General features: G+C 54.4%; 1 protein-coding gene across 3 annotated transcripts; it reads left to right on the forward strand.

The window, feature by feature from the left end:
- Positions 1 to 1,195: 1,195 nt before the first annotated feature.
- Positions 1,196 to 11,879, forward strand: HMOX2 (heme oxygenase 2). Of its 3 annotated transcripts, XM_064520547.1 has the most exons (7): positions 1,313 to 1,330; positions 2,576 to 2,712; positions 6,387 to 6,512; positions 8,288 to 8,405; positions 9,251 to 9,742; positions 10,831 to 10,951; positions 11,032 to 11,879. In XM_064520547.1, exons 3-7 carry the CDS (start codon positions 6,430 to 6,432, stop codon positions 11,157 to 11,159), a joined length of 942 nt encoding a protein of 313 aa, XP_064376617.1. In that variant the 5' UTR covers positions 1,313 to 1,330; positions 2,576 to 2,712; positions 6,387 to 6,429; the 3' UTR covers positions 11,160 to 11,879. The 3 variants fall into 3 exon arrangements, with proteins under 3 accessions (XP_064376615.1, XP_064376617.1, XP_064376616.1); XM_064520545.1 differs by lacking the exon at positions 2,576 to 2,712 and having other exon boundaries at positions 1,196 to 1,330; XM_064520546.1 differs by lacking the exons at positions 1,313 to 1,330; positions 2,576 to 2,712 and adding an exon at positions 3,174 to 3,315.
- Positions 11,880 to 12,486: the final 607 nt, after the last annotated feature.

Below are 12,486 nucleotides of genomic sequence, written 5' to 3' on the forward strand. Positions count from 1 at the left end.
GCTGCTTCCACACAGAGTAAAACAGTGAAATAGCCCCAGACTGACTGGGGAATTGAGACGCTTTCTCAGCTCTACAAACGCTACAGGCAGACTGTAGGGTTATACAGGCAATAGATAGGAGCAGCGGCAGAAAAATGACTCCGCGGTGCCTGCGGCCACTGGATATACAGGCAGGAAATTACAAAACTCCAGCGGGGAAGGGGGGGACGTGAAGCCTGACTCCGAATTCAGAAGCATAGCTAGGCCGCGGGCGAGAGCAGGCACTGAAGCATCACGTGCCAGGCAAGGCGCGTGGCAAAGCCTGGGCACGAAGGCAACGCTACACCCGCTGCCCCTCCTGCGCAGGAGGGAGGAAAAATGGATGGGACAGTTGCACAGGGCATTTCTTTGGTGGGATGGCTCGCGTCCACGCGGGACAGGGCTGGCGCAGAAACGGGCTGGCGATTAGAGCTGTTGGGGCTGCCAGGATGGTAGCGGGACACGTGCTGTGCGCGGGGGGCCCAGCACGCCTCTGTGCCCTGAGCGCTGAAAGCCGGTGACTGAACTCTCCCTGCTTTCTCCTAAAACACCCCAAATCTCCCCGGCTGTACGTTAGGTCTGCGCTGAACGTGCCAGGAGCGCTGACTGTTTTCAGGAGAGGAAGCTCCTCGCGGTGACTCCGGTCATGTTTTGAACATCCTCCTCGTTTTCTCAGGCTCCAGCCCTGCCGCCGGGCTCGTGCAGCCGAGCCGAGGCCAGGGCAGCTCCGAGCGCAGCTCCCGGCGGGAAGGCGCGTGTCCGCGCCGGGGACCGCGGCGCTCCGGCGAGCCGGGCCACGGACGCGCCAGCGCTTTGACTCCCGGCTCCGCTCGGCGCCGGGGGCCGGGCGCACGCTGGGGTTCGCGGCCCTCCGCGCCTGCCCCGGCCGCCGCCGCCGGCTGTGCCCACGGACCGCGCCTGCCCTGCGCTTTAAGCAGCCGTTCACGACGTTTCCGTTCACCCGAGCGCGCAACGGCAGCGGCCGGGCCGGGGCGCCCCCCGCGGACGCCCCACCGGGCGGCACCGCCCCCCGCCCCCGCCACATCTGCGCCTGCGCGCTGCCACGCGCCGGCCACCCCGGGGCGGGGCCTCCAGCAGCGGCCGGGCCGCCATTGGCCGAAGGCGCGGCGAGGCGGGGCGGGGGCGAACGCTCCCCTGTGACGTCCCTGCCGCCTGCCCCAATCGGAGGCGCCGGCGCGTGGCGTCGGGCGTCCTGATTCGCCGCGTCGCCACCGCCTCCCGAATAAATCACCGGCGGCCGCCGGGCCCTTTTGTTTCGCGCCGCGGGGCAGAGCGCGGGCGGCGGCGGCGGGTGAGTGAGTGAGGGCGGGCGGCGGCGCGTCTCCATGGCAGTGCGGCGGGGCGCGGGGCCGGCCCCGGGCGGCGGCGGCTCCGGCGCCCCGGCAGGGTCGCTGCTGGCGTAGGGCGGGTGGCGGGGCCTGGTTCTCCGCCTCCCCTCGCGACTCGTGCGTTATCCGTCCCCGCGACCGGGAAACGCGCGTCGCTGCGGGCCCCTGCGTGAGAGCGGCGCCGGGCCGCTGCCGCCGCGGAAAGCGAGGGCAGAGGCGGCCCGGGACCGACTCTCGTCCCCCCCCCTTCCCCGAGCGCCGTGTCCCCGGCCCGCCGGGCGCTCCTCCGGGCCCAGCTCTGACCCTGTCGGTCCCCTCCCCGCCCGGGCCGGCGCTGTCGTGATGACTCCGGCCCCTCTCCGGCCCTGCCCCGGGGCCGCAGGCTCAGGCGCCGCGGTCGCCGTCTCTGTGCCGCAGGGCCGGGCGCTGCGGGCGGGCGGGCGGCCTGACACGCGCCTGGGGCCGTTGCGGCTCCGCAGCAGCGCTGCGCGCTCGGGACTAGCCGCGCCGCGGCCCTGCGCCAGGCCGGCGCTCGCGGGGCCTCGCTGCTCTCGTCCCGCCGCTCCCACGGGCCGGTTTCCGCACGGCAGCGCGGGCCCGAGGAAGCGGGTCCGACCAGGTGCCTGTTACCGCCGCGGTGATTACCGCTGCTCGCGGAGGGCACCGAGATCCGCGGGCACAGGAGTCCCGGGCTGCGATCTTGCGAGGAGCCTGGAGGATGAGCCTCCGAGGCCTCTCGCTGTCCCCACGCCGCCGTCGTTCCGGGGAGCAGCCGTCCCACTGAAGCGCTCGTACCCAGCGCTGCGCTGCCCCCGCCAGCTGTGAGCGCCTGTTCCCGGCCCTGCGCGGGGGTGTCCCGGGCACAGCTGGCTGCGCACAGCCTCCCCGTGGGATGGCACCGGGGGAGGCAGGGCCGGGGCTGGCTCGGCTCATGGCACCGGGGCTCTTGGGTGTGTTCTGTGTGCTCATCCCTCCCCAGGGAGCCAGCCCCGACCGACTAACCTGCCCCCCGCGCTGTTCTCCTAGCCAGCGTGAGAAAACAGACTTCTAGGCCGACTTCTAGGCTGGAAGTAAGTGCCTGAGACTTGAGGTACTGCATATGTTTATGCTGTGTCTGGACAGAGCAAGTCTTAAGTTCACCTGGGATCAGGGGTGAATGAGCAGCGTCGGGGAAAACAGTAATTTGTGCTATGGATCTTGATTTCCAGCAGCAGCCTGTGCCAGATATTCCGGGAGGAGGAGGGGATGTGAAGCTCTACTGTTATTGCTGAGCCACGTTTGAGATAGCTCTCCAAGCTGCTAAGCTTGGAGGTCTGGGTCTTGTCTCTGCTGCAGGGATGTTCGGGTAGGTCCAGCTGTGTGCTGCTGCTTGTGCAGCTTACACCCTTACTCTAACACTTGCAAAACTAACGCCTTGAAGCAGCACACTAGCGTAACAGTGAGCATGAACTCTATATTGGGTAAATGCTCTGTGAGTTGTTGAGCTGCTGAGAGTGCCCAGGCAAAGCTAGCACTTGCAGGCTGTTGCTTCCCTGCTGCATCAGTGTCTCCTTTTATGCCTTTCAAAAAGCTAGGGGTTATTGGAGTGTCTCGGATATCCTCCTATACTGAGAAGTACAGCCATGAATGCAAAGTTATGCAAACATGTGTAAGGAAAACTAACTGCTGACTAGATGAGAACGGGGGAGTTTCTAGGAGGGCTTGAAAACCATTACTAGAAAAGCCTGTAGTGCTCAGGTGTTCCATAACAAGCCTTTGCTCCATTTCTCCAGCTCTGCTCTCCTGATCCTGTTGGATCCCCCCTGCGCAGGCTGCTGTCAGGCCCTGGAGAGGCATGTGTTTACTCTGAACATCGGCCAGGGTGTTGACGAGCAGAGCTCCTTGTAGCAAATGCAGTGACGTTCCAGCCTACGAAGCAAAGGCCAGCGCTGCGTGAACTTCCCTTTCGGTGTGTAGGACACTGCCTCTTTCAGAAGAGCAGATACCCCAAGAAACCAGTGTTCTGACCAGTGACCGTCTTGGGATTTCAGTTGCTGATTTTTGAGTAAAAGCCATAGTCTATAGTGGTGTGAGAGCTATAGTACCTTTTGTTTCCCTTCCAAGTTTTCATGCCCTATCCTAGCACTGAAAAGGATAAGGTTTTGACTTGTGCTGACTTGTCTCTTGAATTCACAGCTCATCAGGGAGATGTCTGTACTGGAGACTATCAGGAAAAATCTTAGCTTCTATATTTTCTTGTGTTTATACCACCCTAACCTTAGGCTGTAGGGGCTGCTATTGTCACTGTCCCACATACTGCTGTAGAGAATAGGATGTCAAGCAGAGCCTTCACCCGTACTTTCCCACCTCCCCTCTCTTCCTCCTCTTTCCCTCCCCCAAAAATGAATCCTGGAACATGCAAGTCCTAGAGCGCATCAGAGTCCTTAAATGAGACTTTGCCTGCTACCTGCTTCTTCCAGCACAGGCCAGTACGACTTGGGCAAAACTCAGTCCTGATCAGTTGTGCCTCTACAGCACTGACAGCTTTAGATAAATACTTCTGTCGTGTGCCCTGTGGAGAACATGCAGAGCAAAGCTCCAGCATTGGTGAGTGCTGCTAAATACAGATGTGCTGAGATGTGGTTCTCGGGTGCAGGTGTGAAGGCTCTGAGAGGTAAGCTAGCAGACCTGCTGTCTTGTGCAAAGATGACCTCAGGAGCCATGCTATGTGTGTTTGGCTGCTGGGAGCCTCTAACAATTATTGCTCTTAATTACTGCTGTTTCTGATCTGGTGAATTCCTTTGTGTTGGATTTATCTTCTACCTATGTGCCCCCTCCAAAGGATGAGCAATGCTGAAGTGCCCTTCATAGCTATAGTCTCACTGCTCATCTGTATCCACAGCAGTAGCATGTCCTATCTCCAGGATCCCAGCTCTCTGGGAGTATAGGACAAATCAGAACTAGTTCATCTAGTTTAAGTTTGGAATTTGCATCTCTTGAGCAGAGCCAGGCCTGAAGTAAGCTGAACAGCAAGCCAGGTGTCATGAAGCCCTGCACGCCTGTGGTGGTGGGAGTCTGGCTGCCTTGCTGTGCTGCAGGACAAGCAGGCTGCTCCTGGTTGTGCCCATGGCAGACTTCTGCCTGCACCTGGGCAGGTCGTTTAGCTTCTCTGCCTTGATTTCCCTTCCTCGAGGTGGGTACTTCCCGACAGTCGAAGCATGACTGAAGCTCTGTAGTGTGTGGAGGTAGCTATTGTTTGCTGACCCAGTAGCTATTCTAGAGTAAAGATGTTTGCTGCTCCAGAGTCTCTGATCAGAGACCGTATAGCACCTAAGCTTGGTTTCCTCAGATATCTCTGAGCCCTTGTCCCTGTGGACAAGCTGTGTAATCCTGCCCTGAACTTCCCTATCCCAAGGATGCCGAGGCTGTGCTGTGCTGCCCTGTAGGGAGGTGGAGTGGGGTTGTGCAGTTGTCACCTCTAACAAGTCTTGCTGCTGAACCAGGCTAGCTTGCATCATTAAATGCCTTGGTCCTGTAAAATCCTCATCAGAGTTCCCACTTGAGGGAGGCTCCTTCCTGTTGAGCCCAAACACTGCGTGATCACAGGCGACGCCTCCACCCTGGTATTGTGCTCCCAAAAGTGGGTGCTGGGCCCGAGTCGGCGGACGTGCTGTACTGCCCCTGGGGATGTGTGCTCTGGCCCTGCAGGGCGCTTCTCTGCAGCGGTGCTGAGGGCAGCGAGAGTGGTGGAAAACCCAGAGGATTAGAAGCCCTGATGTGGAGACCTGGAGGGCAGTTAATTTATAACTGGTGCTCTTCTGCGTTAGCACATTGTGCTGGGAGCCAGTGACTGATCTGCTAACCGTGGCGCCGTGCGAGCCAGCTTGGCATGGTGTCAGCTCCTTATCTTGTTTACTGTTCTCCCAGCCTCCAAACATGGGCTGAGCGGTGTCTGCAGATGCAGCCCACCTAGGGAGACCTGAGCTGGAGCGGGGGGAGCGTGAGGGATGGCTCCTTTATAGCAAGCTCGTTCTGAAGCACCAGCAAGAAGCTCGGTTCAGTGCTCGCCTGTAAATTGGTGGTGTCGCTCAGCACAAAGCTGATTACTGGCTCCATTTTATAGATGCAGTTGCTGGATTTATGGCTTAACTAGAGGGTCCACCTGGTATAAGCCAGGTGTCTTGCTCTGGGATCTGGAAGCTTCTTGCACATCCTGCCACATCTGAGGAGGAGGTTTTTCCTTTTCAAATTGGTGGGGAAGATCCCAGCCACTTCTGGGGTTTGAAGTAAAACCTGTTAGGCAGGAGAAGGTTGTTTGAGCGGTGGTAGCAGGAGTATTCTCTGCAGCTCACTCTGTTTAGACAGCAGTATCTGCTTTGCCTTCTCACGGAGCACAGCCCAGGAAAGGCAGAGCTGTAGAATCTGCTCCCTTTTTGCAATTTCCTCTTCAAATACACTGCTGTAGGGGAGACTTTGGTTTCTCCTGTAAGCTGTCTGCCTTCAGAGCTTAGCTGCTCTGATTCACTGCTGCAGCCTTCTGGGGAGGCTCCATACTGCTGCAGGAGTGAAGCTGGTTGAAACTGCATCTCTGCAGGAGAGGTGCTCCCCTTTGCAGTTATTCTTCTGAGTCTCATGCTGGAGGAGAGAGTTGGCAGCACCAGTGAAAGGCAGCTTGCTCACAATTTCAGTGCAGATTACTACCATGGCAGTCTCTGGTCCTCTTCAGCCAGGGCCCATCCTGAAGTGGGAAACCCTATTCAGGCTGCTTCAGGTATTGTAGGTCTCCTCTGAGGGTGACATTTTGTGAGCTGGGTGTTAGTGCTGTGATGCTCTTTTGGGTGATGAGATGAGCTGAACAAGCAAGACTCGCTTGCAAGTGCTTTGGTGTACAGTGGGGATGGCAAGGGGCTGTTCCTTGCCACCCTGTGTGGTGATGCAACTCTGAGGCTCTCTTTGAGACTGCTCTGCACTTCCTACCTATCCAATCCCCCTGGTAAGGTAGCTTTCCCTCTAAGACTCCTCTTTAATTTTGCCTTTCAGGTTGCCTAGTCTCCAGCCGTGACCTGGCCAGGGCTGCAGAGCCATGTCATCAATTATGGAGGGCTCAGAGAGGGGAGACAAAGGGGAAAACTTACACTATGAGGAAACGGAAGATGCCAATGTCAGGTGAGTCCTGCTGGCCCTGTCTTACAACATGGCACAGATCCCATCCTGGGCAAGACAGGAAAGTCCCCAGGCAAGAGAGTGAACCTTTTCCTCATCTGTAAAGGAGTGAGTGACACTAATAGGTGACTGAAATGGGTGTGTTGCCAAATCCAGTTTCTATGTAGTAAAGTCCACAGGAAAGGTGGGAGGGATGGGAAAGAAGCCTCTGGCTGAGGTTCACAACAGGGAGCTGCTTCCCTGTCTGTGCCATTGAATTCACATTTCAGAAATGCTTTGACCATTTGGCAATCATGTTTATCCCTTCTTGGCCAAGGTTAGCCAGCCTTTCATGGCTTGCTGGACAGTGTCTCATGTGATAGCAGCTACTTACTTTGAAAAATGACTTGAGAGGTGAACTCTGCTCTAGTGAGCTGCATCTCTTGCCTTTGCAGAATACCCAAAGGTTTATGCAAGAATCTCTTCCCCAGACACTAGTTTAAAAGACAAATTCAAACACTGGTAAAATCAAGTTCTATAATCTCCTTACTCTGTTATGTCCCTCTGTAGCCTTTGTAATGTCTGTGGGACTGAACTGAAAAGTGGATGTGGAACTGCTTGAATAAGCTGAGGCAAGAACCTGGCTGGCTGGGCCTGGGGCTGCTCAGCACTTGAGGGGAATATGTCATTGCATCTGTTCCTACAGAGACTGGAACTGATGCTATAACATGATGTCTTAAACAACAGTTATTTCACGTATTCCTTCAAAGGTACAAGAGTTGTTCAACTGTACATCCATACAATGAATAGCTGTGTGCAGGTGAACATGGTGTACTTGGTTTTTTCCCCATGCACTTGCTGAAATATGCTCTAAAAGCAAAAGCTTCAGATTTGAAAATGGGTGAGAGCAGGGTGCTTCTCAAAATGCCTAGATAGGCTAGTTGACATGAGTCTAGTGTTCAAAGTCCATTTTCACAATTAATGTGAACACACCATCGACAGCAAGCCACAGTCAAGAGAACTATGTAAGCTGTGATGTGGCATAATCTCATGTGAGTGTAGGTGTTGGTAACTCTGTGCCAAACTCCAGGTAGGTGCAGTGGCTGTAGTCAGAGGTCTTAGGAGAACTTATAGAAATCTCCCAAAGCAGTGTAATTTAAGACAAACAAGCTTTTCAAAGATGGTGTTGTCCTGTTTCATCATTTGGATTCCATCTCTCCCCAGCAGTTGACCATCCTTGATACCCTGATCATAAAAGCCAAGGTCTTGCCTGTGTGTGCATCTGCTGCTGTGTGAGCCTTTCTCCCTCTCCAGGATGAGTGCCAGCAAGGCTCCTGTGCCCTTTACCACTGCCCCTGTGGTGGCTCTTGATATGATCAAGGCCTCCTTTGATGTTATTGTTGAGGCTTGTATGGATGAGCAGCAAAAGTAATGGTCCAAGGATCAAAGGATCCTTGGCAATTGCTTCAGCATTCTGCATCTGAGCCCCTGGTAAGCACCAAGCCTCTTAAATGGCAAGTGTGGTTGGCAGATGAGTACCTGCATGTGCAGAAGGAGCCTCTGACTGCTGCTGTCCTGTTGCTTCTTCCTGATGCCAGTTCTAGCCTGTGGGCCTGGCCTTATGTCTCCCTGAGAGCTTCTGGCAACCATGTGAGGTGCCTGGGACAGGCTGCCTGTCCCTGTGTGCCCACTCCAAACTGTGCCTGAGATTGAGGGAGCAGGGGGTCCTCAAAGTACAGCAGAGACCAACTTGGTGCTGCACATGAAAGTTTGCTGGAGCTCTCTTGTTTTGCCTGCAGTCCCACCGACCTCTCAGAGCTGCTGAAGGAGGGGACGAAGGAATCCCATGATCGTGCAGAGAACTGTCAGTTTGTCAAAGACTTTCTGAAAGGAAAGATCAAGAAGGAGCTTTTCAAGGTGAGTGCTGCTCTGCTTTCTTGATGGAGAAGCCCTTTGCTGACATATCTGATGACTGATGCAGACTGAAGACTTACTGAAGCTGAGCACCACTGGGGTGTGTGTGTGTGTGTTGAGGGTGGGTTTCTAGCAGTCAAAACTCGTCAGGGGATCCCATGCAGTGTGTCCTGCAGCTGAGAACCAGGATGGTGAGGAGCATGCTGGCCTAGCACAGGTTAGCTTTAGGTGTAGGTGCTAGGCTTCTGGCTGCACATCTGCTGACTGCTCAAGGATGGGCAGCTGTGGCTGCAGTAAAGATACTGGTGGCATGAGCAGTCTCAAAGGGATAAAATCCTGGCTGGCTTATGGTGCTAATTCAAACCCCTGGAGATTGGTCTTGCTTTCACAGCTGTCAGGTCATATTGCTATTTAATCTGTACAGAAGAGATGGGATTTTTGGGTCTGAGCAGCACTGTCTGATCCTGAAGGTCTTGGGCCATATGCAGTAGTCTCCTATGGCACTAGAGTATTGGTGCTACTTGTACCTCTTGGGTGAACTCAGTCCCTGTGCCTTGCTCTCAAGCTGATAGAAGGCCCAGAGCATGCAGACAGCAATGTCAGACCAGTAATTCTCAGCCCATGCTCTGTAGGCGATGTTGTTATGGAACTAGGTGGAGAAGAGCCTCTGGTCCTTTGGGCGATACAGGTTTGCTATGGGCTCTCCAGGCTGGTTTTGCGCAGAGCCCTGGGGTTTCCTCTCTGTGGACCCAAACTCCATACTGGGGAGGAGTAGTCCCAGGGCACAGAAGGTGTGATGTACAGATTGAGTGAGTTAACTTCTCATGTTAGCTGTGCTTTGTCTGCAGCTGGCTACTGTGGCACTCTACTTCACGTACTCTGCTCTGGAAGAGGAAATGGATCGCAATAAAGACAACCCAGTCTTTGCCCCTCTGTATTTCCCTCTAGAGCTCCATCGGAGAGAAGCATTGGTCAGAGATGTAGAATATTTGTATGGAGAAGACTGGAAAGAGAAGATCCAGTATTCAGAAGCAACTAAGCATTATGTGGACAGAATCCGTCACGTGGGGCAGCATGAGCCAGAGTTGCTAGTGGCCCATGCTTATGTACGCTACATGGGGGACCTCTCAGGTGGCCAGGTGCTGAAGAAGGTAGCCCAGAGGGCCCTGAAGCTGCCCAGTACTGAGGAAGGGATCCAATTCTATGTATTTGAAAACATTTCCAATGCACAACAGTTCAAGCAGCTCTACAGAGCAAGGATGAATGTTCTGGACTTGGACAAGAACACTAAGGAAAGGATTGTGGAAGAAGCCAACAGGGCCTTTGGACTTAACCTACAGGTACTAAATCCCTTGAGTCACTATACCTGTAGGTGCTGCTACACCAGCTCCTGGGCCCAGGTTAATGCAGTCAAACTGCTTATCTGGGAAAAGTGGTTTGGGTCTGAGACCACCAGAGTCCCCTTCACTGGGGGGCAGCAGGATTCTGCCTTTGTCTTGTGTGGGATTCTGGTCTGAATAGCTCTTTCTTTTGCTACCTTCTGGACACCTGACAAGTATTGGGCAGAAATTCCTCTCCACACACCAATGCTATACCTGAGCCTTTGATTTGGACTGAACTGAGACATCCTGGACTGCAAAATTCCCATGGGCTGGGTGGCTCTAAAGCAATGGCAAGAGCAGAGCTCTCACTGTGAGACAGTTTCAAACCACTTTAGCCTAGATGCCTGCTCTTGTGCTGTCATCTTAACAATGCCCCTTCCTGGTTATAGTGTATCTCCTGTCTCACCTGGTGATCTGAGATTTTGCCCAGTGGGCCAAAAGGTCTGTAGCCCATGGCCTCTGTTTCTTCCCATACTACCTTTATCTTGCATGAAATGACTGAGCTGTTTCCTGCTCTGGGAGGAGGGGCACAGTCTCAGTTACTGGACTGAAGTTTTAATCTGTGCCTATAGCAGGTCTTTGTGGTTTAAGCTGGTCAGAAATGTGATGGGGGTGTAGTAGGCTGCTCTGTGTCAGGATCCTTACAGAAGCCCCCGGCAGTGAAGCTGGAGGGGGCTGCTCCTGTGAACAGGAGCAGCGATTTCCTAGAGAAGGTCTGGCAGCAGGGAAACAAGAGCTCATTGCCTCATCTTGCATCCACAGCAGCCTGGAAGGCAAGCAGCAGGGCCATGCCATGTCTGTCTCCTGGGCACAGAGGTCTAACCTGAGATGCTCCTTGTATGGGCTGTGCCTTTGCAGAGGCCTAGCGTGTGCTAGCTCTCACCAGGTGTCTGCCTGCAAGGCTTTCTGAAGTAGAAGCAATTGCTCTGCTTGCTGTCTGGGTGGCTGGAGGTAGAAATGACTTCCTGTTCTCCAGATCTTCCACTGATCTGAGTGAAAGCTGTGTAGCTTTGCCTGCCTCATGCACTCACTGTGACTACTTTCAGATATTTGATGAATTGGACAAGATTGGCATGTCACTAACAGAAGAAGCCCAAGATGGAAGCATCCCAGTCCATGATGGAAAAGGAGACCTACGCAAATGCCCTTACTATGCAGACAAACTGGGTAGGTTTGGGGCAATGACAGAGTTGCCAATCCTTTGCTCTATCTATGCTGCAGCACTAATGGCACTTTCTGTGTTCTAGCTGGCAAGGCAGGACCTGGCTGTCCCTATCACGCTGCCATGACCTTGGCGAAGCAGCCGCTAGTGCAGCTGATCCTCGCAGCTTGTGTTGCTGTGGCCGCAGGAGCTGCAGCATGGTACGTAATGTGATGGGAAGAGCAGCCTGCAGCTCTCGATGGTGGTGAAAGGAGAGGGGCACCCTGTCCTTCTTCAGACTGTTCACCTGCTACTGGTGGAGTTGACTGCAGGGTGCAAGTAAGACAATAAACAGAATCCAAGGGACTGTCCAGGACTTTCTGCACACCAGTAATACAAGCACTGTAATATCATGTCTTAGCTAACTAGTGTACAGAGTTGAGTTGGTGAGTGGGTATGAGGATTCCAGGTCAGCACTGCTCTCTTCAGGCTGGGACAACTTGTAAGGCTATGGATGGCTTGTCCTGTACTGGCAAAGGCTTCATGTGCTTGGCTTTCTATCTCCTCCTTGGAAGTGGTCTCCACAGGGAGTTTCCTGCCCTGGGCTGCAGCCCAGGGCAGGAATCATCAGTCTTTTCAAAGAGCACTGTTTCTTATCATGAGAAACTGGGGCAGAGGTACTGTGCTGCTGCAGTGGCTGTGCTGCAGTGGCTATGCCACAGGGCTCTTGGTTCAGAGAAGGAATGTATTGCTTGTTCCGGTGGCCTGGGGACCAAGTGTAACTTGTGCTGGGGGAAGGACTGTACCCTCTTATAGGATGGTTAGAGGGAGGGCTGTGCTCCCTGGATGAGGGGTGGGACCAAATGTGTGTGTGGGGGTATGAAGGTGACATGTTTATTGTGCAACAGTGATTTTGCTGAAGCCTTGACTGGAATAAAAAGTTGCTATGCTGCAGCAGGGGAAAGCCAAAAGTGCATCATTATGTGGGAGAAAACAAGCGAGCTGTGCTATGGCATAGGTGCATATGGGACATGTGGAAGGCAGGATAATGGATTTTAAAAAACCTCCCACACTGTTCTACTCATCTCCTTCTGACTCCCCTGTCAGACTGAACCATGCTGCTTCCCCAGAGACACTTTCCCCCCAGCTCCTGTGGGGAAAAAAGCTGTAGTAAGTGCCTGCTGCTCCTCCTTATGGGGTCTGGTTAAGCCAGGCATTGTCACTGCATGTGCCTTGGCCCTTATGCCTTCTGTCCTCTTTGAGGCCAGGGGCTGTGACAGGATGCTCCTGCCCTTCTGCCTCTGAGCCCCTGTGCCCTTCCTGCCAGCTGAGGGGCTGCTGCACATCTCACCTGCTCTGCCCCAGCTGTGGGGGGAGGAGATGCTTCACCTGGAATCACAGAATGCTTAAAGTTGCAAGAGACTTCTAGAGATCATCTAGTCCCATGCCTCTGCTCAAGCAAGGTCACCTAGAGCATGTTGCCCAGGACCTCTTCCATGTGGCTTTTGAATATCTGCAAGGCTGGAGGCTCCACAACTGCTCTGGGCAACCTGTTCCAGTG

This window comes from Dromaius novaehollandiae, chromosome 14 (genome assembly GCF_036370855.1).
Source record: "Dromaius novaehollandiae isolate bDroNov1 chromosome 14, bDroNov1.hap1, whole genome shotgun sequence".
Taxonomy (NCBI): Eukaryota; Metazoa; Chordata; class Aves; order Casuariiformes; family Dromaiidae; genus Dromaius; species Dromaius novaehollandiae.

Coding starts and splice junctions, on each gene's coding strand:
- HMOX2 (XM_064520545.1), top strand. CDS start 6,430: ATGTCATCAATTATGGAGGGCTCAGAGAGGGGAGACAAAGGGGAAAAC. Junction 6,513..8,287: donor ACGGAAGATGCCAATGTCAG/GTGAGTCCTGCT, acceptor TTTTGCCTGCAG/TCCCACCGACCTCTCAGAGC. Junction 9,743..10,830: donor CCTTTGGACTTAACCTACAG/GTACTAAATCCC, acceptor GACTACTTTCAG/ATATTTGATGAATTGGACAA.